Source organism: Hemicordylus capensis, chromosome 4 (assembly GCF_027244095.1).
Source record: "Hemicordylus capensis ecotype Gifberg chromosome 4, rHemCap1.1.pri, whole genome shotgun sequence".
NCBI lineage: Eukaryota > Metazoa > Chordata > Lepidosauria > Squamata > Cordylidae > Hemicordylus > Hemicordylus capensis.
The window spans coordinates 321,155,022-321,181,381 of NC_069660.1; the positions used below are offsets into that span (position 1 = coordinate 321,155,022).

Sequence of the window (26,360 nt, forward strand, 5' to 3'; positions counted from 1 at the left end):
AGTGGGGAGTGGAAGGCGGAGGCTCGCTAGGGAGCAGTAGGGTCAGCTCGAGTGGAGCAGCGAAGCAGGGTTAGCACCTCCGATGTTGGCATTTCCCCATGGCATCTCCCTGGTCTCCTTGGGAGTAGGAGATAGGTGCCAGGGAGGCTGCTGTGCGCAAACCGCCTGCACTAGCGACTGCTCACTAAGCCTCAGAGAAGGCGGCAATGCGGGCTTCTTCTTGGCTTCGGTTGATCTTTGAGGAGTTCCCCCCCCTTTTCCAGGACTTTCTTGCCTGGCACGGGGTCCAATGTTTGCATCCCTGCCATGGTAGACGGGGCAGGGGGAGGCTCTGAAGGAGAAGCCGATCTGGGCTGGAGCTGGAGCTCTGGGGGGCATTTTTGTTGTAATTTGCCCCTGGCCTCAGATGGGGGGCCCTCAGAGATGGAGCCCTGAGGTATGTCCCCCATGTGGGAAAGATCCATGGAAAAGGATATAATTAGCCCAATGGGGAGAAAGAAAAACTAACTGCTTTGGAATCTGCCGATCAGCCAAATGGAAAACTTTAAAAAGAATTTGGAATATTTCAGTCAGAGTCCGAATTAGTAGGGCTCCCTTCCCACCCTCGCACCATCTGAGAAGGGAAGGTGGGGAGGGGGAGTAGAAAGCCAGGAAGAAAGGTGAAGGAGGAAATGGGCCTCTTATCTGTGAGCAGCAAAAAACGCGGAGCTCTCTGCCCAGAGTTGCTGTCTCCCGCAAGACAGGAACGGAACTGGTGACTGGCGCCCTGTGGCGACAGAAGCAAGCCCAAAAATCTCACGACCTCCTGTCTGCTTGGAGCAAGCCTGAAACACAGCCTATGATTCTGGGGTGGGGGTGGGGGAAGAAAAGAGAGTCCTGGAATTCTGTCCTGGCCCTCTGAAGGGAAGAGCCCCACACGGCTGGCTTCCTCCTGGGATTCCTCTGCTGGCCTTACCTCTGGGTAGCTCTCGGTGGAGTCTCCCTTCTCCTCTGTCTGACCTTGCTGGTCCTCAGCTTGGGCTCGCAGTTCCTGGGTCAAAGAGGATCAGCACACACCAGTCAGAACCCAGCTTTGCAGTGATGCAGAAAGGGCTGCAAGACCAGCTCCCACTTCCACTACCTCTACTTCTCTTTATATTCTGCTTTTCAACCCAAAAGGATTTCTCAACTCGGTTTACAAAGCTCTTGCATTTAGAGAGGCTTTTGATGAATTTCAAAAACATTGGCTTTTTAAACCTGTACATCATTAAAGGATGTATTTATTAGCCTACTTTCCAAATGGAGAGTTCCCTCGTGAGATAGCCTTGCTGACCGTGCATCCGTCCATGTGTGTGTCCCCCACAACAACCCGCCCACAACAACTTTGCAATGCCTGCACCGATTTGCACAAAATTTGGTACAGATGTTGTGCCACATAGGGACACCAGAGATAAGAAGGGGAGTAGGCAGCGAGGAAATGACTTGGCCAGCAAGTCAGAGGTTGCCACTTCAAATCCCTGCTGGTATGTTTCCCAGACTGTGGGAAACACCTTCATTGGGCAGCAGCGAACTAGGAAGATGCTGAAAGGCATCATCTCATACTGCGTGGGAGGAAGCAATGGTAAACCACTCCTGTATTCTACCAAAGAAAACCAAAGGGCCCTGTGGGCACCAGGAGTTGAAATCGACTTGACAGCACACTTTCCCTTTAGGTACCAAAAACAAGATACAATCTTGAACACACAATAAGTACCTGATAATGCAATAAATTATATTATCAATGGAATAGGAAATTACACACAAATATGATACTATCTAAAAGATCACTTATATTGTAATACAAACAAAAAGCTGAGATTTTGGAGAGGAGAGCTGGTCTTGTGGTAGCAAGCATGATTTGTCCCCATAGCTAAGCAGGGTCTGCCCTGGCTGCATATGAATGGGAGAGTAGAAGTATGAGCACTGGAAGATATTCCTCTTAGGGGATGGAGCCGCTCTGGTAAGAGCAGAAGGTTTCAAGTTCCCTCCCTGGCTTCTCCAAAATAGGGCTGAGAGAGATTCCTGCCTGCAACCTGGGAGAAGCCGCTGCCAGTCTGTGAAGACAATACTGAGCTAGATAGACCAATGGTCTGACTCAGTATATGGCAGCCCTGTGTTCCTATATAATAAATTGAACAATGTAAAATTTTAGCACTAAGATCAAGTTTCAAAATCTTCCTCAGTCAATGAAGTACAATCAATAATCCAGCCTCCCATTTTGTAAATTATAAGTACATTCCAGGGTCCTCCTTAAATCCAAAGGGAGCAAGTAGTCTTGAAGTTTTACTCAATAGATTGACAAAGTCTCTCTCAGTCTTCAGATAGGTGGTACTTTCAAATTGTGGACTCTTAAAAATAAAATGTACTAATCTAAACTACCAATACAATATTTTTGAAGCCAAAATTAATACTAATAATCTAAATAATCCAAAACCTTTCTCAGCACTTACACCTGTTATCTTTCCAAGAAGCAGCAGATCTTAATAGCCCTTTCCACCTTCGGTGGCTCTCATTTAGCTAAAAGACAAATACACTTTCTAAAAGAACCTAGCAATATTTTGTTAATACTTAAGTACTGCTTAATACTTAATACTTAAGTAAGAAAGTACTTAAGTTTGTATTACTATCTAAAAGATCACCTACATTGTATCATGTTTGTGTGTAATTTCCAATTGCATTGATAATATATTTCATTATCAGTTAACCAGATAGGGACACGTCATCCACCTAATGGTGCAGCAGGGAAATGACTTGATTATCAAGCCAGAGGCTGCCGGTTCGAATTCCCGCTGGTATGTTTCCCAGACTGTGGGAAACACCTCTATTGGGCAGCAGCGATCTAGGAAGATGCTGAAAGAAGGCATCATCTCGTACTGCATGAGAGATGGCCATGGGAAACCCCTCCTGTATTCTGCCAAAGGCTCTGTGGGCGCCCGGAATCAACACCGACTCGACTGCACCCTTGACCTTTATGCAGGGACACAGCTGAAAAGCGTGGTTTGTGATGGCACCATGTACCCTGATCCAAGATGGCAGCTGCATGGCGAGCAGGCAGATGAATTCTTTTCTGAACTATTTGTTTATAATAACTTCATTGGGGTTTTTTAACTGCCTGGAATGTTGACAACCAAGGAGGGTCTTAAATGAAGTCAAATCATCTAGGTGAGTTAGTGGCTTCAGAAGTGTGGAAACCCCTCGGGGGAAAGGGCCTAAACTGTGGGAGCCAGGGTAGGCCTTCCTTCAAGAAACAGCCCCGCCCCCGTCCACTGGTGGCCTGGGCTCTCCCTAGCCAGGGCCTTACCTTCAGGTAGATCTCCAAGGACTGTTCCATTTTAAGCTGCAGCTCCTGCTCCAGAATGCTTCTTCTGTGTTCCTGGAAGACAAACCATGTGTCAGTCAGAGCCGCATCCTTGTTGGTGGCAGTGAAGCTCTGCTGGCTGGGACTGCCGATGGCCAGAGAGGGCACTGGGGTCCCAGCTGCCTGTGGGGATGGCGCTTCTGCAGCTGCTAGCACTTCCGGTGCCGCTCCACAGCTACTGCTCCCCATCCTTTGCACTGATATGACCACAGGAGCCTCCGAGTTGCAGGGGAGCCACAGCAGCAGGCGTGAGAGCATGCACATACTTCTTGCCTGTGGGCTTCCCAGAGGCATCTGGTGGGCCGCTGTGGGAAACAGGAGGCTGGGCTAGAGAGGCTTCCTTGGGCCTGACCCAGCAGGGCTGCTCTTATGTTCTATCTTAAACAATAGTGGGGAGAAGTTCTTGGGTGGGCGGTTCCTAGCACCAACTCAGGAAGTGTGGGTGATGATGCATGGGAGGACTAGTTCTGATGGATAAGTGCCACCTTCAGTTCTGGCTCTTAGCAGGCACAGTCCTGTTTTGTGGTCATCCATGGTTAGCCCAAGTGGTGTTTGGTTTTAAAAAAAATTAGCATTTGTGCATTAGACTGATCTAGTGCAACACCATCCCTCCAGTTTTGCAAGCTCACGGAACAGCAACAGTGCTACATCCCTGATTTGGAGGGGAATGAAACTGATCAGCCAAACTGATCAGCAGAGGAGAGGAGAGCTGGTCTCGTGGTACTATCAACCATAGTATCCTTCTGGAGCGTCTGAGGGGGTTGGGAGTAGGAGGCACTGCCCTGCAGTGGTTCCACTGAACTTCGGTATGGTGTCCCTCAGGGCTCCGTATTGTCTCCGATGTTGTTTAACATCTTCATGAAACCACTGGGAGAGATCGTCAGGGGATTTGGTGCAGAGTGTTATCAGTATGCTGATGACACCCAAATCTATTTCTCCATGTCAACATCATCAGGAGAAGGCATAACCTCGCTAAATGTCTGCCTAGAGGCTGTGATGGGCTGGATGAGAAATAACAAATAGACTGAATCCAGATAAGATGGAGGTACTTATTATGGGAGGTCGGAACTCGGGAGATGATTTTGATTGGCCTGTTCTGGATGGGGTCACACTTCCCCAGAAGGAACAGGTACACAGTCTGGGGGTGCTTCTGGACACAAAACTCTCCCTGGTGTCCCAGTTTGAGGCAGTGGCCAGAGGGGCCTTTTATCAGCTTCGGCTGATACGCCAGCTGCGTCCATTTCTTGAGATAAATGACCTCAGAACAGTAGTACATCTGCTGGTCACCTCCAGACTTGACTACTGCAGTGCGCTCTATGTGGGGCTGCCTTTGTACGTAGTCCAGAAACTGCAGTTGGTCCAGAATGCAGCGGCCAGATTGGACTCTGGGTCATTTCGGAGAGACCATGTTACTCCTATCTTAAAACATCTACACTGGCTGCTGGTAAGTTTCCAGGCAAAGTACAAGGTTTTGGTTACAACCTATAAAGCCCTAAACAGCTTGGGCCCTCGGTATTTAAGAGAACGTCTTCTTCGCTATGAACCACACCACCCATTGAAATCATCTGGAGAGGTTCGTCTACAGTTGCCACCTGCTCGTCTGGTGGCTACTCAGGGACGGGCCTTCTCCATTGCTGCCCTGAAGGCTTTGGAACACATTTCTTGCTGAAAGAGCCTCCCCATCTCTTACAACTTTTAAAAGGGCAGTCAAGACGCATTTGTTCACCTAGGCTTTTAATTAGATACTGTTTTAATTGTGTTAATAGTTTTAACTTTTTAATTTTAATTGTTAATGTTTTAATCTTTTATTGGCTGTTTTTATTGTCCTGTAAACCACCCAGAGAACTTGCATTTTGGGCGGCATATAAATGCATTAAATAAATAAATAAATAATCCTGAAGGTTTGTCTCAACACCAGGAAACATGCCCCCCGCACCCCTGAATTCAGCAGTGAGTCAGCCTTTTCCATGACTTGGTGGAAATGTGCAGAAAACTTATTTACTTGAGCATCAATGTATCAAACATCTAGAATATGAAAGGCATATTCAGGAGTGTCTCTGGAACTCCAGTGCAATAGAAGTATGGAAGAATGGAAGGATGTGAGGGCATATCTCTGGAAGTTCGATGTACCAGGAGCGCAATATTTGGCAGTATTTTTTTTTTTTAAAAGAACAGCACCTCAGGGGAGGGGTGACTGATGGAGGACCTGCAGCCAGCAAAGGGAGAGAACACGGCCTGCAAAATGTCCACTCCCAGGCGGGCAGGAAGAGCCGCCACAAGAGCTGCTTAGGAGTGGATGCCCACAAAGGACCCCTGTAAGAAATCAGTGCTTTGCCGTAGGTCAGGGCAGCTCCCACAAAAAACTCCTCCATCTGGAAGCACTCTAAGAAAACCCAGCCAAAAAGAAATGTTGGATGGATGAGGAATGTCCGTCCTCTTCAGCGGGAGGAGGCTATCCCTGAGGGGCGACTCTTCCCATCTGCGTCAGTGGCACCAGGGCTAGACATGAGACTTGGTGTCTGGCCTCCCGTCAGTGGCAGGAGCCACCCCCACACGCCTGCCCAGGACAGAATGCAACTGAGTCCAAATATAACTGGCAGATCCCTACAGAGTCTATTATTTCTGTAAGTTGTCAACACATGGTTATATTAACCCACCCACCCTCTCTGCAAAAAACCCTCTGAGAAGATGAAAGAGAAGGTCTTCTCCTCAGATGCTTTTGAACTAAACTGCCCTGAGCCATTTTTGGAAAGGTGGTATAGAAATCGAATAGACAAACAAACAAACAAAACTGATTTGGGGCTGTCTTTATCTATAGTTCTCTAAAGCATACCTGTCCCTAATCCCATGCGTGGCAGCTCTCGCGAGAGTTCACGAGCACCTGCCAATCAGTGACGGGGACAGCTGAGCAGGCAGCGAGAAGAAGTGGCAGCCAGGCCACCAAGTGGGGAGGAGAAGCAGTGGCCAGGCTGGCCGCCAAGGGAGAATGAACTGGGGCTGGGGGAGGCGGGGGGAGATATGATTCACGAAATGAAGATGGGGAAAGGCAGGGAGAACTAGGGCCCAAGATGCTCTGCTCCAGGTCAGCCAGTTTTTTATATTTTAATGTGATGATTGCTGCCTTGCTGATCTAGTGTTATGATCCGTGTTCCCTCCAACAGGAATTCCCAGATGTTGTGGACTACAACTCTCATAGTCCACAACCAATGGCCATTGCACCCGGGGATGCTGGGAGTTGTAGTGAACAACATCTGGGAATCCCTGTTAGAGGGAGCATTGGTGATGACCCTCATTTGGAATATAAAGAGGCCTGGAGTTCAGTTTCAGGCAAAGCCTGCCCAGGGACCTTTACACACAGCAGGGTTTACTGCGGGTTTACTGGGAGGCTTTACTGCAAACTCAAAGTTGTCCCCAAAACCTGATGCAAATAATGGATTTTTTTTTACCCCAGATATAAATCAGGCTACACTCTAATATGCAGTGAAAAACCCGAATTGTGTGTGAAGTGCTCTCCGATAACTCACAGGAACTTCAGGGTAAATCTGGCCTCCATTCCGGAGGAGATGTGAGTTAAAGGGCTTTAAAAGCCCTGTGGGAAAAATTTCCTGGAGGCTGTATCTTTTAGGGGAGGGGCTGTAGTTAAGTGAGTTAAAGAGACCCTCCATTCTTTACTGAACTGCAGCAGTGAGAAAGCCCTGGGGTGGGTCTGGATAGCTTCCATCCACACTGAAGAGAATGAAGATTCACTTCCTCCTCTTCCACACAGCTGTGTCCCTTTCGTTGATGTTAGGTTGTAAACCTATAGGAGCTTTCTCTTCTGGGTAAAGGATGCCAATGGTGTTGTATACATAATAAATATGACCACAGCATGGACACATTTTGGGGAGATTTCCTTGACATTCCTCCATGTGTGTGGCAGCACCTTGGGGGTCCAGAGAGCCACACTCCGACCCACCAGAGGTGGCTTTTTCTTTGAGGCCACAGCTGGCTTCTCCCTCTGCACTGCTGCTGCCTGCTGGAAGGAGGGTGCTCCCTGGTCTGGGATGCTTGCCCTCCTTGCCAGACGTTAGGCCAGGAGCCCTGCTCTTTTGGGCAGCCAGAGCTGGCATCTCCCTTCATAGGCCATAGAGCAGAGTTTCCCTTGTTAAGGTCAGATAAATGGTCACGTAAACTAATATTGAGTCCTGCTGCTGGTTTTGCAGAAACAAAAAATCCACAGTGTAGGAGCTCTGTGGAAGTTCTGCTGCCTTGAAGCAGTCAAGACTGGAACTGGAGTGGGGTGTCCTCCCACTGAAGGACACTAAGCACATCATTTGCATAGCTCCGCCTCTGAAGCAAGGAGGAGGATTAACCCGCTCGTGGGTCACCTCCACCACTGAAGGAGAACAGCCATGGTCACCTCTCCTAGCTCAGTGGCAGCTATGCCTAACCCCTAACCTGAAATCTGACTTAAATGGATATAAAGTGGTGGCAGAAAAACAGAGAAGGGTCCATTGTGTTCTTCTGCAATGCGACCCTCTGAATGAAGCCAGCTGCCTGACTGCTCTGCCAGTGTCTGCCCATCAGAGAACTGACCCTGTCCCTTTCTGGCTCACTGCTGAGATGGAAAACAAAGCATATTCACATCCTGCCATTTCACCATCGGCTTGCAGCATTTGGCTCCTATGGTGTGGGGCCCAGCTTGGTGTAGCTGCCCCCAGCCCTGGCCAGAGGAAGGGAGGGTGAGACTGAGAGGAGGGGGAGGAGGAGGAGGAAAGAGGAGGAGGGGATCGGGCACCTGGAGCTCCCGCAGGGCCCCTTCCAGCCACTGGCTGCAGACCTCCCGGACGGCTTCTTTGGGGAGGTCGGCCTCTACCCGCCAGGACTCCATCTCCTGGCAGAAATGGTTGTGAGGATCCTGGATGCCGATGTCCCTTATCAGGATCCTGATGGCTGCCCTGCAGTCAGAGGAGACAGAGGAGGGGGTCAGCAGCAGGCTTGGGCTGGGCTTCGGCAAGGGCACAGAGGCAGCCCCCTCTCACGCCACTGAAGCAGGCTTCCCAAGCCAGGTGGGTGGATGTCTCTGTCAAAGCAGAAAGTGGCTCATCCTCACAGCTGCCGAGGGGGAAAGACAAGGGAGGGGCAGGTGGCCGGGGGCTCCCAGCTCCAGGGGGTGCGAGAAGCAGAGGCGCTCTGTGTCTGGGGAAGGGGGAGATGGGCTGCCTTTGTTGTCAGCAGAGGCCACAGGAAGCCGCGCTCTTCTCCTCTGCCAGACCACGGGTCAACCTTTTCTACACTGGCAGGCAGCAGCCCTCCAGGGTTCCCCTCCAGCAGAGAGGAGTCTTTCCTGGACTCCTGGGAAAGGGGGGGGGGGGCTTCTCTAATACAGCAAGTGCTTTGCCACTGAGCGACTGATACTCCTGGGGGTGGGGAATAGAATTGCACAGGCATAGGGCTGCACTGTAATTCAAGCACTCTTATTTCAATGGGTCTGCGCTAAACAGGAATAACATGAGGTACAACCCAACCAACGTATTAACAATTATAGACCAGCATTGATACAGCATAACCAGAATTTAACACTAAATCTGTCACCACACAGGCCAATTTAAAAGCATGATGTCCTTGCTTACATTCAAGTCCATCAAAAAAAGGACACACCCCACTTTAGCACAGGTTAGATCAGGGCTGTATAATGCTGACCCTCCTCCAGCTCCCATCTTCCGCAGCCACAGTGGCCAAGAGTCAAGGATGGGATGGAAGTTGTAGTTCAACCTCTGCAGGAAGGCCAAAGCTGTGCAGCCTGGGGTTGGATGGCTGGCACGAGGACTAGACAAATTCACAGAGGCCATTCACACCATCAAAAACTGTGTTCTTCCTGGGTTTGGGAGCTGTGTGCACTCCCAATGTTCAGTTGTGTGGAAGCAAGGTAGGAGGAAAACCTGGGTAGCTTATCCTCCCACCTTGCTTCCATACAACTGAAAATTGGGAGCACACACGGCTCTCAGACCCGGGTAGAACACAGTTTTTGATGGTGTGAATGGCCTCCTCACAGATTCCAAGGGCTGTCTAGGTATCAGCAGGGCCCGATCAAGGCTTTAGAGGGGGCTCCTTGAGGCCTTGTCCACATGACGACCTGCACATGTACATATGCTCTTACTACAAAAGCATCTTTTGCAAGTATGATTCTTGTAAGTGGTAAATATTTAAAAAGGCTGGATGTCTGTCATTCTTCAGAATGGACACATACATACACGCACACTCAGTAGTAGATGCTAGAGACAATTTTTAAAAAGCTACTGACACAGAACAGATTATTTGACTATTTTAAAGAGTTGCTATATGGGACAGAATGTTAATGTAGTAATTACTAAAACATACATACTGCCTTTCAGCAACAAAAAAGAAAGTAGGAAAGCCACTGGCCAAGTGCTGCTTGAGAGGTGTAGAGAGCCTTGTCCCCTGCCCCCCCCCCGGCCCCCGCTCAGCATAAGAGAGCCACCACTTCACGGAGCCCTACACACCCCGCTTTCATCCTGGGTGGGGCCCTCAAGCTCTGAAGGGGCAGGGCCTTCTCAGTTGTTGCCCCCAGACTCTGGCATGCTCTCCCAGTGGGAAGCCGCTCCTCACTCCCCATCACAGTTTTTAGAAAGTGAGTGAAACCTTGGCTTTTTACCCAGGCTTTTTAAGTGATTGTTTCTATTGCTGCTGCTTTGAATTATTTTTTATAGTTATATTGTGCTTGTTTTTCAATCTTTTAATTAGATCTGTGTTTTTATATTCTAGCTTAATATTTTAACCACCTAGAGCTATACATATCAGGTGGTATAAAAATATGAATAATAATAATAATAATAATAATAATAATAATTTAAAAAAAATAGTAAATTCAATTATCACCAATTGAAGAAGTTGCTCAGGCGCAGGTGGAGGAGGTGTTGGAAATCGAGGATGCCACTGTTGCTGAACTGTTTCAAAATCAAAACCAGGCAACCTTCCCTTTGCCTTCACCTCAAAAACCCAAATGCCATTTAACAGAAAAGCAACAAGAACTAAAGCAAAAAATAACGGAGCACATGAACCAAACAACCACCAGGGTTCGACTTCCAGCTCTAAAAACAGTTGCCAAAAAACAACTTGCTCAGGCATTAAAAGATGTCAATGCTGCACTTGCAGAAATAACAACCAATAATTTGCAAGAAACAAACCAACTAATGTACAGTGCAGCAACAATAACAACACAAGAGCTCGGATATAAGATCAGTGGACCTGTAAAAAAAGAAAGCAGTACATCACCTAAATGGAAGATTAGATTAGAAAATAAAATCGCCAGGCTTAGATCAGATGCTAGTAAACTGAAAGATATGAAAGACAAGAAGCTGAAGAATGAAAACAACAAACAGTATCTGATCCAAAAATACCACCTAGATTCAAGGAAAATTAGAGAAGTCCTGGAAATAATAAAGCAGCAAATAACAGCAGTGTCAAAGAAGATTAGCAGATACGAAGCCAGAATTACACAACACAGGCAGAATCTCCAATTCCAGTCGAATCAGAGACATTTCTACCAAAGCATAGAAGGAGAAACTGCAAGAAACGTATAAACGCCAAATAAAGAAGAAACAGTGCAATTCTGGGGGAAATTATGGGACAATCCTATAGATTATAATAAAAAAGCAAGCTGGATGAAAGAGGTCAAAAATGTAACCAACAAATGCAAGATCGAATAATAACACCAGAATTAATAAGTGAAAGAGCAAAGAAAATTAAAAATTGGACTGCGCCAGGCGACGATGAACTGCATGGCTTTTGGCTTAAACACCTAACAAGCCTTCATAAACAACTATCAAAACAGTTCAATCACATTTTGCAAGGCGGTGATATTGAACAATGGCTAACAACTGGGAAAACTCATCTCATCATGAAAGACCCAACAAAAGGTGCAGTTCCAAGTAATTATAGACCGATAACCTGCCTACCAACCATGTTCAAATTATTAACTGGAATAATAGCAGATGAAGTGATGCAACACTTTTTAACTGACAAACAGCTTCCAGTTGAACAGAAAGGAAATTGCCCGAACAACAGAGGCACAAAAGATCAGCTGCTGATTAACAAAATGATTTTAGAAAACTGCAAGAGAAGAAAAACAAATCTAAGTGTTGCATGGATTTGACTACAAGAAAGCCTTTGATTCATTGCCTCACACATGGATACTAAAATGTTTAGAAACAACTGGTGTCAGCAAAAACATTCAGATATTTATTTAAAAAGCAATGAGCATGTGGAGTACACAGTTAACAATCAATGGTGAGGCACTTGGACAGGTTAGCATTAGAAGAGGCATTTTCCAAGCGGACTCACTATCCCCTCTGTTGTTTGTAATCACCATGACCCCACTTTCACAAATACTAAACAAAACAGGCCTCGGATACCAAACATCTAAAACATCAAGTAAAATCAACCATCTGCTGTACATGGACGATCTGAAGTTGTATGGAAAGTCCCAGTCAGAAATCGAATCACTGCTAAACACTGTCCGTATATTCAGTAGCGAAATAGCAATGGAGTTTGGACTAGACAAGTGTGCTGCATTAATAATGAAAAGAGGAAAAATAATAAAAACAGAAGGAATAGAACTGCCCAATGGAAGCAAGATCAAGAACCTGGAAGAGAAAGAACCTTACAAATACTTGGGCATTCTCCAGGCTGATAACATCGCACACACTGAAGTTAAAAGAAAAATTGGAAGTGAATACATCAGGAGAGATAGAAAAATCCTCAAGTCCAAACTCAATGGCGGGAACACCATACAAGCCATCAACACCTGGGCTATACCTGTTATCAGATACACTGCAGGAATAATAGACTGGACCCAGGCAGAGCTAGAGATGCTAGATTGTAAGACCAGGAAAATAATGACCATCAATCATGCTCTGCACCCCCGCAGTGATGTAGATAGGCTATACCTCCCTCGCAGCTTGGGTTGAAGAGGAATGATGAAAGTCCATCAAACTGTAGAGGAGGAGAAAAGAGGCCTTGAAGAATATATAAAGGACAGTGGAGAAGATGCACTTAAAATGGTCAAGAACGAGAAACTATTCAACACCAATGAAACAAAGCAGGCCTACAAGAAAGAACAAGTCAAGAACCTAGCAGAAAAATGGAGAAATAAGCCCCTGCATGGTAAATATTTGCACAATATAAGTGGAAAATCAGACATCACCAAGACCTGGCAATGGCTTAAGAATGGCAACTTGAAGAAAGAAACAGAGGGTTTAATACTGGCTGCACAAGAACAGGCACTAAGAACAAATGCAATAAGAGCCAAAGTAGAAAAATCCACAACAAACAGCAAGTGCCGCCTTTGTAAAGAAGCAGATGAAACCGTGGACCACCTAATCAGCTGTTGTAAAAAGATCGCACAGACTGACTACAAACATGACAAAGTAGCAGGGATGATACACTGGAACATCTGCAAAAAATACAAGCTACCTGTAGCCAAACATTGGTGGGACCATAAAATTGAAAAAGTTGTTGAAAATGAAGATATAAAAATATTATGGGACTTCCGACTACAAACAGACAAAAATCTGCCACACAATACCCCAGATATCACTGTAGTCGAGAAGAAAGAAAAACAAGTCAAAATAATCGACATAGCAATACCAGGGGATAGCAGAATAGAAGAAAAAGAAATAGAAAAAATCACCAAATACAAAGATCTACAAATGGAAATTGAAAGGCTGTGGCAGAAAAAGACCAAAATAACCCCAGTGGTAATTGGCTCCCTGGGTGCAGTTCCAAAAGACCTTGAAGAGCACCTCAACACTATAGGGGCCACAGAAATCACGACCAGCCAATTACAAAAAGCAGCTTTACTGGGAACAGCCTATATTTTGCGACAATATCTATAATAACCAACAGTACTGATGATAAAATTCAGCCATCCCCGGTCCTTGGGAAGGACTCGATGTCTGGATAAAACAAACCAGTCAATAACACCTGTCTGACTGTGTAAACAAGCAATCATAATAAATAATAATAATAATAATAATAATAATAATAATAATAATAGTATTTCTGTTTCAAAATACAAAGATCTACAAATTGAAATTGAAAGGCTGTGGCAGGAAAAGACCAAAGTAATCCCAGTGGTAATTGGCACCCTAGGTGCAATTCCATAACAACTTGAAGAGCACCTCAACACCATAGGGGCCACAGAAATCACCACCAGCCAATTACAAAAAGGAACTTTACTGGGAACAGCCTATATTCTGTGACGATATCTATAATAACAGCAACAACATTGATGTTGTATGCTGCATTAATAATGAACAGAGGAAAAATAACAAAAACAGAAAGAATACAACTGCTCAATGGAAGCAACATCAAGAACCTGGAATAGAAAAAACATGACAAATACTTGGGCATTCTCCAGGCTGATAACATTGCACACGCTGAAGTTAAAAGAAAAACTGGAAGTGTATACATCAGGAGAGTTAGAAAAATCCTAAAGTCCAAACTCAATGGTGGGAACACCATACAAGCCATAAACACCTGGGCTATGTCTGTTATCAGATCAGAGGCGTATCTAGGGAAAGTAGCGCCTAGGGCAAACACTGAAATTGCGCCCCCCGTCCAAGCATCTGACACCCATCTTTCAGATAACTTTACCATTATATCAGCTCAAAAATACAAGTCAGGCTCGTTAATCTTTTAATATTTCAAAAACTATTTTAGCAGTGGACTTAGCCAGACCAAAAAATGCTGGAAAACTACAAATTTCAGTATGCTGCGGCTCATGAAATACCCAAATACTATGTGGAGGTGTACTTGGAAAACTAAACAGAAGTGCCTGTCTAATTCTCTACTATGTATTGTAGCATCACCATTACATAAGTTTTAAAAATAAATGGAGAATGTGACTTTTCCCAGATACTCTGTAAATAATTAAAGGATATGCAGAGTAAACTGTGTCACTGCTTGGAATATATTCTAGTCTTTCAGAAAGACAGTTAAAATGAGAGAAAGAGAGCAAGAAACTCCCAGTGGGCCTTAATATTAAGGATTTCACACTGATTCAAAGACAAATTCACCATTAATAGCCACATTAGCAAGACATCACATTTAACTCACTTATCACAAGAAGCAAAGTAAGAGCAAATGAATACAATCCTAGCTCATAAGCATCAGCTCAGTATCATAAGCCCTGATTCTCTGTACATAGTGCCAATCTGAATATGTGTACAGTGACTTATATATATATGTGTGTGTGTGTGTGTGTGTGTGTGTGTGTGTGTGTGTGTGTGTAACCTGTAGCCCCGTCGGGGGGCTTCCTAAAGGCTGGGGGGTTAGCAAAGGTTCCTCCTCCCCCCACTGGCCTCTAGGGCCTCGCAGGGACCATTTGAGCATGTGCAGTGGCCATTTTTGAAAATCTTTTTTTTTTAATGGCCACTGAAAACAAAATGGCCACCGCGCATGCTCAAATGGCCTCTGCAAGGCCTGGCATGACCTAGAGCCTCACAGAGGCCATTTGAGCATGCACGGTGGCCGTTATGTTTTGGCAGCCATTTTTTTTAAAAAATGATTTTACAAAATGGCGCCCCCCTTCAAGTGGCGCCCAGGGCACGTGCCCTGCCTCCCCTACCCCTAGATATGCCCCTGTATCAGATACACTGCAGGAATGATAGACTGGACCCAGGCAGAGCTAGACGCTAGATTGTAAGAACAGGAAAAGAATGACCATCAATCATGCTCTGCACCCCCGCAGTGATGTAGATAGGCTATACCTCCCGTGCAGCTCAGGTGGAAGAGGAATGCTGCAAGTCCATCAAACAGTAGAGGAGGAGAAAAGAGGCCTTGAAGAATATATCAAGGACAGTGAAGAAGATGCACTTCAAATGGTTAATAACGAGAAACTATTCAACACCAATGAAAAAAAGCAGGCCTACAAGAAAGAACAAGTCAAGAACCTAGCAGAAAAATGGAAAAAGAAGCCACTGCATGGTAAATATTTGCACAATATAAGTGGAAAATCAGACATCACCAAAACCTGGCAATGGCTTAAAAATGGCAACTTGAAGAAAGAAACAGAGGGTTTAATACTGGCTGCACAAGAACAGGCACTAAGAACAAATACAATAAGAGCCAAAGTCGAAAAATCAACAACAAACAGCAAGTGCCGCCTTTGTAAAGAAGCAGATGAAACAGTGGACTACCTAATCAGCTGTTGTAAAAAGATCGCACAGACTGACTACAAACAAAGGCATGACAAGGTAGCAGGGATGATACACTGGAACATCTGCAAAAAATACAAGCTACCTGTAGCCAAACATTGGTGGGACCATAAAATGGGAAAAGTGGTAGAAAATGAAAATTCAAAAATATTATGGGACTTCCAACTACAAACAGACAAACATCTGCCACACAATACACCAGATATAACTGTAGTTGAGAAGAAAGAAAAACAAGTTAAAATAATCGACATAGCAATACCAGGGGATAGCAGAATAGAAGAAAAAGAAATAGAAAAAAATCACAAAATACAAAGATCTACAAATGGAAATTGAAAGGCTGTGGCAGAAAAAGACCAAAATAATCCCAGTGGTCATTGGTGCCCTGGGTGCAGTTCCAAAGACCTTGATGAGCACCTCAACACCATAGGGGCCACAGAAATCACCATCAGCCAATTACAAAAAGCAGCTTTACTGGGAACAGCCTATATTCTGCGACAATATCTATAACCATTGACAATAAAATTCTGGCATCCCAGGTCCTTGGGAAGGACTCGATGTCTGGATAAAACAAACCAGTCAATAACACCTGTCTGACTGTGTAAACAAGTAATAATAATAATAAAATACATGTGTAATTTTTATAGTATTGTTTTAACTTTTGTGTGAACCACCTTGAGATTGTTTTAATGAAAAGCGGTATAGAAATGTATCTATCAATCTATGAATCAAGGCAGTCCTAGACATACACATTTATGGATATTTTACTATTTATGACGTTTATATTTTGTCCTTCCTCCAAGGAGCTCAGGGCAGGGCGTATTATTGTCAGCACCCCCTTTGATTCTGAGGTAGGTTAGGCTGAGAGAGAATGACTTGCTTCATGTCACCTAGTCGGCTTCATGGGTGAGCAGAGAAGGACTTGGACTAGGAATGGAAAAACCTGGGGTCAACACTAACCACTACCCCACACTGCCCTTCAAGTTTTCAACGGCATGGGTACTGATTACAGAAGAAACAGGAAATTCAGATCCCCATTTTGGTTGTGGCATTGCTGGAAGACCTCTCTGCCAATTTGACTTTACCCTGGAGTAAATCCTATTGACTACAATCAATGGGGTTTACTTCCAAGGAGACATGAATAGGATTCATTTCGATTTATTTGCTGCTGCAGCTGCTGTGTGCCTAATGGATCCATTTTTAGTTTTGGTAGGCTGGTTTGTTCTGTCTGGTGCCTAGCCTGCTTTCTGTATTTCATTTTTTCTGGGTTTTGGTTTTTGTTTTTTGATTGGGTGGCTGGGTTTCTGACTGATGCCCGCCTCCCCTCTCCCAGCTGTTGAGTCCAGGTGTCTGCTTGGCCCAGAGTGCCTCCAAGAGCAACACCTGGGAGCCCCCAGCTGAAGCCTCCAGATAAGTGAGACCACCACCACTTAGAGTTCTTTAAATGGGGGTGGGATTCAGTGGCAGGACTGTAGGACAGGAGGGTGGGTGAGAGAGGCCACAGTAACCCCCTGCCCTTCTTCGCCTTCCCTTCACTTGGACCTGCCCCATTGTTGCTCAGTCCTCTCCAAAAACAGCCCCCCCTGCCAATAGGGGGGATTTAATTTTCCTAGATTCTCTGTGTGCACGACAGTGCTCTAGATAGGGCTGCGGGTGGCATACAGAGCATAAATTGACCATCTACACCCCCTCGAAGGTGCTTCTTTCCCCCTCATCAGAGTCAGGGCTTCAATTTTTTAAAGCCCCAAGATGTCCAGGAACGTGTGAGGCCAAGCCAGGCGCAGAGTGGCGGGCAGAGAGAGGGGGGATGCTGCTGGTTGTGGTGGGGGATGGCGGGAGGGGCCTGCTCCCCGAGTCGTCCCTGCTGACGTGGTCGTGTGCAGCCACTTGTGGCAGCGGAGGCAGAAGTCGGAGGAGGTCCTCCCTTGCCAGGGAAGGAGCGTTTCTTCCTGCAGTGGCAGCAGAGGCGGAGGTGCCATTGGCTGCTAGCCCAGCCCCGTTGGCAGTGCAACCCCCCCCCCACCGCCCAGCCTGAGACGGAGGAGGAGCAGGAAGAAGTCTTTCTGGTTCTTCTGGGACCTTCTCAGCCCTGAGTGGAGGGCAGCGGTTGTGGCGGCCCCCAGAATGAACCAGCAGTCCATGCCACTGCCACTGCCACTGCCACCGCCACCGCCACCACCCAAATGATCCTGGACTGATAGCAGCCTGGTGTGCAGCCCCTTGGAGCTCTGCCCTGGTGACCCACATCATGCTCTCTGCCCCCCCCTGCAGCAGGAAGGGCCCCACGCCTCTTGGGATGATGGGGATGCTGCAGCGCCTGTGATGGCATCACCTGGGGGTGTCTCTCCTTGCTGGCAGCAACAGGCCTGGTGGTGGGTCCTCGTGGAGCAGCAAGGCACCTGCTCCTGGGCTCCCAAGCAGGGGAAGTGGGTGGAGGCGATGGGCAGGTGGGGTGGCTGCCCAGAGCCTCACCTCTTCTTCACTTGGGCCACTGGGGAGCGGATGGTTTGGGACCATCACCAGCCATTCCAGCTTCTGCCGGCTGCTCACGCACCCCCTTTAGCAGGCGGGTGGTGCCCTCCCTGTGTGCAGGGAGCCCTGGGCCCTGACAGTGGGCTCTGTTGCACGGGGAAGTGCTGGGCACTGGGAGCACATGGCAGGTGAGCTGCCAGTGGCCATGAAGCGCCCGGAGCAGGAATGGCTGGCCGGGTAGCAGCCGAAGGGTCCCTGGTGACCGACACTGCTGCCAACGTAACGAAGGCAGCCGAGCAGATGCACTGGGTGGCCACCCATTGTGTGGCGCACACTCTGAACCTGGCCAGGCAGGCTGCGCTGGACCTTCTGGGGCTGCGGCCAAGCGAGGCAGCCCCACGGCAGGCGCCGGTGGGGCTCTGGCTACTGCCACGGTGCCTCCTGTGGAGAAGTGCCGCAAGAGAGCCGCTTGCTTAGGCTCCGGGGGCGGCAGCTTGAGCTGGGCCGGCCAGGACACCTGACCCAAGAGGCAGCCACCCACGCCCTGGCAAGGAGGTGTGGCTTAGGAGTGGGTGACCCGCCCCGCCAGGACCAACCCTAAGCCTGTCATCCAGCTCTGGCCCCTTCTCAGAGAGAAGGCTGGTGCTGCGGAGGGGGCGCTTGAACTGAGAGAGGGGCGCAGAGCGGGGCCAGGCAAGAGGAAAGGGAGACACAGGCCGGCAGCAGCAGCAGCAGCAGCGGGCTCCTCTGCCAGCTGGGCTCAGGCGGCATCATGGAGGGGGCCCCACCTGACCCAGGGTGGGGCCTGGGCCTGGGCCTGTGCTGCTGAAGCCTGCTCTGCTCCTCCTTCCGGCGAGCAGCTCCAGAGACTCCCTCGTGGCCAGGAGCCTCCTCCAGCTTCTCCTGGCCAACCGCCCAGGCAGAAAAGAGCGGCTTCTCCTCCTCTGGCCGCCTGCTGGGTGGCTGCTGGATTCCCCAGCAGCAAGGGTCACTCTTCCCTCCCCCCCCCCTTGACTTCCTAGGCAAGGGCTGCTGCTGCTGCTGCTGCAGGGAGCCCCACGCCCACCCGGGGGTGGCCCCTGAGCGCTGCCTCCTGAGCCCTCCCTGAGCAGACGAGACAACTGGCTGATGAAGCGGCAGCCTCTGAGCCCCTGGAAGCCCACCCCCCACCCCCTTCACGCCCGTGGGGCTCAGAGCAAGCTGCCTCTGCCAGGCCAGCTCAAGGGCCTCGATCGGCGCCCCCCCCCCCCCCGCGGCCAGCCTTGGCCAGCAGAGTGACCCCGCCCGGCAGGCCCTCACCTGGTGCAGTCAGGAGCCTGCAGGTAGTAGGTCATCAGCTCCACCATCAAGTCCTTGCTGTCCTTGTTGACTTTCAGAAGGGCACGCAGGGCAGCCAGGATGAACTTCTTCTGAGTCCTGTCCTGGAGGGTGGAGGGAAGGCCACGTGCCTGAGCCAGCAATCGCCCCACCCGGGGGCCCTGGGGGGTGGGGGGGAGGGGAGCAACTGCCTCCCTATGGACAGGCCGGCTGCAGGACTGACGGGCTTTTCTGCCAGCAGCAGCAGCTTGTCCTAACAAGCCCGGCGGCCACCAAAAGAGGCACGGCTGTCTCTGCTTCCTGGTATTATTATTTATTATTATTATTTATAATATTAAAACTCTGCCCCTCCAGTACACTACTACTCAGGGCAGCTCACAACATTAATAAAACAGATACAATGTAAAATAAAAGATTAATAAAATTAAACCAGTTATAAGACCAGTCTAAAACCACATTTAAAATTACAATTGTTTTTTAAAAGTTTCAAATTAAAAGTTATTAATATAACTTATTAATATATAAAAGAGAGCTATAAAAGCGAAAGGACCTGGCAGCTCAGGTTGCTCCTCTCTCTCCCACCCTGCCCAAGAGCCACACTGCCTGCAGGCTGGCCATTCATCAGGTAGAGCTGCATGGTTCAGCACACAGCTCTACCTGATGAACTGCTAGCCTGCAGGCAGCATGGCTCTCGGGCAAGGCAGAAAGATAAAGAGGAGCAACCCAAAGAGCTGCCTCCTTTAATGCAGCCCTGGCTCTTTAGGATGAGCTGAGACTGTTTTCTGCAAATGGGATGAAAGGGCTCTGAGGCCACTTTTATGCAAAGACCATGGAACTGCCTGCCTCATGCCGTGGTGGGCTCTCCTTCACGAGAGGCTTTCAAGCAGAGATGGGAGAGCCCTTCAGCAGAGATGCCACCGGGGATTCCTCCACTAAGCAGGCTGGGCTGGACTAGAAGGGACCCTCCCAGCTCTGTGACTCGATGAGACAAGTGCAGCCATGATCCACCCCGGCCCCGAGAGCAGGCTCCCTGGCTCTGCCTCTCCAGTAGTGCTAGATGTGAGGTGGGGACAAGGGCCTCGGGGCCTGGGCACCCCTTTTCTCTTCCTCTGGCCCACTAGCCAAGGATCGCACTTCATGCACCGGATGCAGCGAGCTCTGGCCATGCACGCAGGGGTGGAAACGAGCCGAGTTGTCTTGAAGGTCCTGACACCAGAGGCTTGGCTGCGTCTGCTGCAGTGGACTAGCATGGCTGCTGCCTCTCCGGGCAGGGGCGGCTCTGCCATAAGGCCACTTGCGGGCTACCCCTTGCAAGCCTTGAAAGTCACCCCAGGGGGAACCACGGAGTGAGCCCCAACCCTCTACACACACATCCCCCAGAAGGAGTCAGGCTCAGGCAAGATCTGCACAGCAGCAGAAGGCAAGCAAGACAACCCCATGCTGCCCAGACACGGGAAGAGATGGTCCCCCCCGCCCCGCCCACCTCTCTGCAAGGCAGCAAGAACAGCCCTCACCTGCATGGAGGGGGGATCTTCCTTGTTGTTCAGGATGTGGAGCAGGGCATCGTGGACCATGCCATTCATCTCGCCCCACAAGTCCTCTTGCAGGGCTGCGATGGCCCCCACGATCTCCGTCTTCATGCCGTAGTTTGCGGTGAGCAAGGACTCCAGGAGCCGGATCAGGAAGTCGTTCAGGCTCCACTCAGGTGGGAAACCCTGGCAAGAGGGCAGGGAAACTGCTGAGGAGGAGGAGGAGGAGGAGGAGGCCCACTTCCCGACTGAGCCAGGTCCTCCTCCACCCGGAGGAAGGGCACCAGGGCTGGGCCTCCAACAGGGACTCCCAGGCCCAGATTCTGGCGGGCACCTGCCCCCCTGCACCAGGAGGCTTCCTCCGTCCTCGGTCCCTCCTGCAGTGCCAAAAGAGGGAGTTCCAGGCTTCAAGGGCAGCCCCTCGATCCAGCCAGCTGAGCCCATGGCTGTCTATCCCAACTCGGGGGATGCACCAGCCTGGCCTTCCAGAGTGCCTCGTCCCTTGGGTGAGGACATGGGCTGGCTCAGCGTCTTCTCCCTGCCTCGACTGCTGCCTTGGCTCTTAAGCCCTGCCTCAGGTGGGCTGTGTTCCTGCTCCCAGCCCTCCTGGTCCTCTGCGGCAGTGGCGGCCTTGGAACTGGACCCCTGCCTGGTTTTCACGGGACCCTCGTCTCCTGCTGTCTTGGCCTTCAGACCCCTGCCTGCTTCTGGCCCACTTGGGTGGACAAGCAAGCTCCCCTGGGGTCCCAGATGCAACCCTTGCCATCTTCTCACCCAGGGCTACCAGCATGGAAGCAGCTTCTCTCTGACAAGGTCTGGCAAAAGGCATGCTCCTTGAAGGAACGTGTAGAAGCCGTCCCCAGTGCTGGCAGATGCCACGGAAGAGCTTCCCCATCCAAAGCCAAGACGTCTGTGCAAAGCCTAGCAGAAGGGGGATCTGCAAGGAGCTTCTCCCTTGCTGCTCTATGGCCCTAACAAACACATGGAGTGACTGGGCAGGCCTTCTCCTGTTACTGGAGGACCAGTTGGGTGGCTCTGGCATTCCTAGTTGACCAACCAGTCTGGAAATACAGGCAGGTCTAACAAGCTGGGAAATGCCTGTTTTGGGCACTGGGTTTTGATGACCTGCTGAATCTATCGCCTAGCAGCAAAGAAGTGGGCAAAGTGGTGGGAAAGCCAACCGGCAGATCCCCCGAAACAGTCAGATTAACACAGGGTACAAGCCAGTGGGGAATCCTCCTGTGCAAGCCGCTGAAAGATAAAATGTATACGATCGCACATTGTTCTACATATGGATTAAGAATTCTGTTGAAGACAGAAGAAGTTCGCATCTAAAACCAAGAAGCCACCTCCATGGAGGGGTTACTCAAAATGCTTAGGCATCATCTTGGAGTGCCTAAGAGACAACCACATTCCTTCGGAGTTCTGCCAGTGGTGTCATTAGCCCCTTTCCATGGGTTCTATTAATCAAGGCAACTGATGAAATTTAACCAGAGAGGAGAGCTGGTCTGGTGGTCGCAAGCATGACTTGCCCCATAGCTAAGCAGGGTCTGCCCTGGTTCCATATGAATGGGAGACTTGATGTGTGAGCATTGCAAGATATTCCCCTCAGGGGATGGATCCGCTCTGGGAAGAGCAGAAGGTTTCAAGTTCCCTCCCTGGCTTCTCCAAGATAGGGCTGAGAGAGATTCCTGCCTGCAACCTTGGAGAAGCCACTGCCAGTCTGTGAAGACAATACTGAGCTAGATAGACCAATGGTCTGACTCAGTATATGGCAGTTTCCTATGTTCCTATGTAACCCTCCTTTCACCTCAATTCTCTGTGAAAAACCAACAACAGAAGGTAGCCGATTGTCATTTCCCTTCCACTTCATTCGCGACTGACATACGGTAGTAGATGGTGTGCTAATTCATTGTTCCCATTGTCAAATGGAAAAAGCAAGAAGCTTGTCTTAATGCCATCCTGGCAATGGCCCCAAGAAATTATCATGGGAAGCACAGGTTGGCAAAGTCAGAGGGCACATTTGAAATGTGTGAGGCTACAGGCTGGGAGCCCCTGTCTCCTGGGGCCTGGGCAGCTTGGGAGACAGACAGACAGACAGACAGCAGCCTAGCCGCCGTCCGACAGAGGAGCAGAAGAGAGCACGGAGCCAAGCAGCACTCTGCTCTCCCCTTCTCTCCCGCAGCCGAGAAGCCAGGGGTTGATCTCTTCCTTATTTGTGGCTCTCTAGATCTGATCTGTTCCCCCACCCCCACCCCACTTTATCTTATGATGTTGTGGTTGAGTGTTACTTGGGCCTGGGAGACCTGAGTTCCAATTCCCATGCAGCCATGAAACTCCCTGGGCAACTCTGGGCCAGTCACTGCAATCTCTGCCTCACCTACCTGACAGGGTGGTGCTGAGGTGAAACATCACCATGTACACTGCTCTGGGCTCCTTGAAGGAAGAGTGGAATATCAATATAAAAATAAATAAAGCAGGAGTCCCCTCTGCATCACAGACCCATGTGCCTCCAGGCTGGAGATCCATCGTGGCATTCATGGGGTTATGTCTCATGGCTGCATCCAACAGACCTTTGTTCAGACATCTCACACCTGTGAGCCTTGAGGGTTTTGATGCGATTAAAGGGTGGGTGTTATATCTATATTACATAGCTGTGTCTGAGACTTGTGGCTTCCTTCTGAAAGTAAAACCTGTTTCTCTTGTTTCCATTAGGCAGCATTGTCCAATGAATGTTTTGGCTAGTTTACCCAGAAATATTATACAAGGTTGTTTGGGGGTTTGTCTCAAGAATTACATTGCCACAGAGATCACAGAGCATAGGTAATCTATAGAATATTGTGGTAGGTATCGTTGGAGATCTAATATCAGGAGGTAAAGTTCTCATCTATGGAGTTTGTCTTCTATAAGATTTCTAGTGGTGGCAAGTTGTTTTTGGAGTCCTTGTGTCTGTATGATGTGCCAGGTTTGTTCATTTTTTAAACTGAACAGTGATGTGTGTTGACATGAATTGGGCATTACTGCTGACTCCAGTGACGAGAATCTCAGGGGGAGCAAGAAAAGGCCTCTCTCTGGGCCGGAGCTGCTGTCAGTCAGAGTCCTGTGCTTGATGGATTGATGATCAGACTCCATATAAGGAGACTATAAGTCATTTAACTTATATGGAGCTTCAGATGTTTATTTTTCCATTTGTTCCCACAGATTTTGTGAACGTGCCTTTCCCCTCCTCCTCTGTTGTTTATCTAGGCTTTTACCCTATTTGTAATTGTCTTGTTTTATTGTTTAGTGACCTGAGCATTTTGAATCCTATTTTGAAGATACTTTTTTTTTTTAAATCAAACCCCGGTTGCTGATGTGCCTCTTGTGTTTTTGACTGTGTTTATATTTGTTTTTATTTGATCCTGAGTAATAAAGTTATACATCAGTACAAGAATATAAGCCAGTACTTCTTGTATTCTATCTAGCAATCTTTCATGTTTTGTTAATTTGAAGTTTGTCTCTGTGGGGATCAGAGTTCCCCCCAAGGCATGCACACATGCGCATGTTCACATGTTTTTGGATGTCCGCTCAGTTCATTTTCGACCCCGCTCAGGTTGAATCAGGAAGGCCCCACTCTGAATGCACATGGTGCGCGCACACTGCCTTAATACTACTGCCGCCCAGAACAAAACTCATTCCGCACAGAGATGAGAACAATTAGAGGGACCACTGGTGGGGATCCTACAGAGAGAGAGAGAGTGTGTGGGGTGGAGTCAGGAAGGAAAGGGAGGGAAAGGAGAAGGAGAAAAAATAGAGATGTTTCTGAATAAAGCTTAGTTAAACAGACATAAGATAGCTTTGTGTATACGAGGGAAGCAGCTATAAAACATTTGGTGACAAGATTTCCCCCCCACCCCAGGCAATAAATACCAGGCAATTTCTCTCTCTCTCTCTCTCTCTCTCTCTCTCTCTCTCTCTCTCTCTCACACACACACACACACACACACACAGAGCCATCAGAGTAAGACTACTTTGCAAGTAGACAAAACAGGAGATGTCCACTGATGCTTCCTAAATCGTCTTCTTTATATCTATTTCTCTAAGATGTACCCCTGGCTAATCCCATGTGTGGCAGCTCTCACAAGAGTTCAGAGAGCTGCTGGATAGCCACAGGACGGGATAGAGAAAAAATATGGCAGTGGTGGTGGCGGCTGGACGGCCAAAGAAGATGGCGGCAGGTGGGCAGCCGGCCACAACTGGCTGACAGGCGAGCAGCCACAACCGGCAGGCGGGTGGCCAGAGCGCCCACAACCGGCAGGTGGGCCCGGCAGACAGACGGCCGCAGTGGCTGCGACTGGCAGTTGGCTGGCTGGCTGGCTGGCCGGTAGGCGGTTAGCCAGGAAATGGCGGTGGCAGGCGGGCAGCGCAAAATAAGAAGGTGGGGGCGGCAGGGGGCAGGCGGCGAAGAAGGAGGCGGCGGCGGGTGGGGGGAGAAAAAGACAGGGGGAAGAATGCGGTGGGGGTGCGGGGAGAAAGCGTCGGCAAACTAAGGGTGCAGATGCTCTGTGCTGGATCAGCGAGTTCTAATTAAACATGTTGCATGTCTATAAACCGGATGTTCAGTGACACCACTGTGCTTTGTTTTCAAAATGCCTCATTGATTATTATGCACCAGGGAAGATGAAGCATCAAGGGCAGACTGGCCAGCGGTTCTCAGTGCTGGCATCCCTAGATGGCAGACTGATACCCTTGAACACCTATTGTTGCTATGATAATAGTGTTAGGGCTTAGTATTCTTATGGTGTCCTTGGAGGAAGTGTGGGTGCAAACATAAATACAGAAAAATGATGGGTAAAATATTATTACTTATTATTACTTGATCATTTAAAAATGTTTCATAAACATTTATGATTGAGGGGCGTGACAGCATTTGCCACCTAATGGCGCAGTGGGGAAATGACTTGACGAGCAAGCCAGAGGTTGCTACTGCGCGGAAGGAGGCAATGGTAGCCCCCTCCTGTATTCTACCAAAGGTAACTGCAGGGCTCGGTGGGCGCCAGGAGTCAACTCCGACTCGAGAGCACACTTTACCTTTATGACGGCATTTAATTGTCAAAATGGGAAGGGACTGCGGCCCAGCCAGGGACTGATCACCAAGGCTACCCATCTAGTAAGCCCTTAGCAATGCCCCTGGAACAGAGGAACAGAGGAAGCTGCCCTATACACTGCGTCAGACCCTTGGTCCATCTAGCTCTTCACAGACTGGCAGCGGCTTCTCCCAGGTTGCAGGCAGGAGTCTCTCTCAGCCCGATCTTGGAGATGCTGCCAGGGAGGGAACTTGGAACCTTCTGCGCTTCCCAGGGTGGCTCCATCCCCTGAGGGGAATATCTTGCAGTGCTCACACATCATGTCTCCCTTTCATATGCAACCAGGGCGGACTCTGCTTAGCTAAGGGAACAGGTCATACTTGCT

The 26,360-nt window shown here is 48.8% G+C and overlaps 1 protein-coding gene across 4 annotated transcripts in view; it reads right to left on the reverse strand.

Annotated features, from left to right (window-relative positions):
* The window catches only part of WDR97 (WD repeat domain 97), a 102,988-nt gene that overhangs the window by 12,566 nt on the left and 64,062 nt on the right, over positions 1-26,360 (reverse strand). For all 4 annotated transcript variants that reach the window (XM_053249137.1, XM_053249136.1, XM_053249135.1 and 1 more), the window contains exons 23-27: positions 20,895-21,095; positions 19,363-19,484; positions 8,154-8,313; positions 3,320-3,391; positions 956-1,030 (exon numbers count right to left, since the gene is read on the reverse strand). In XM_053249137.1, the coding sequence (XP_053105112.1) occupies positions 956-1,030; positions 3,320-3,391; positions 8,154-8,313; positions 19,363-19,484; positions 20,895-21,095 (630 nt within the window). The remainder of the gene's footprint in view (positions 1-955; positions 1,031-3,319; positions 3,392-8,153; positions 8,314-19,362; positions 19,485-20,894; positions 21,096-26,360) is intronic.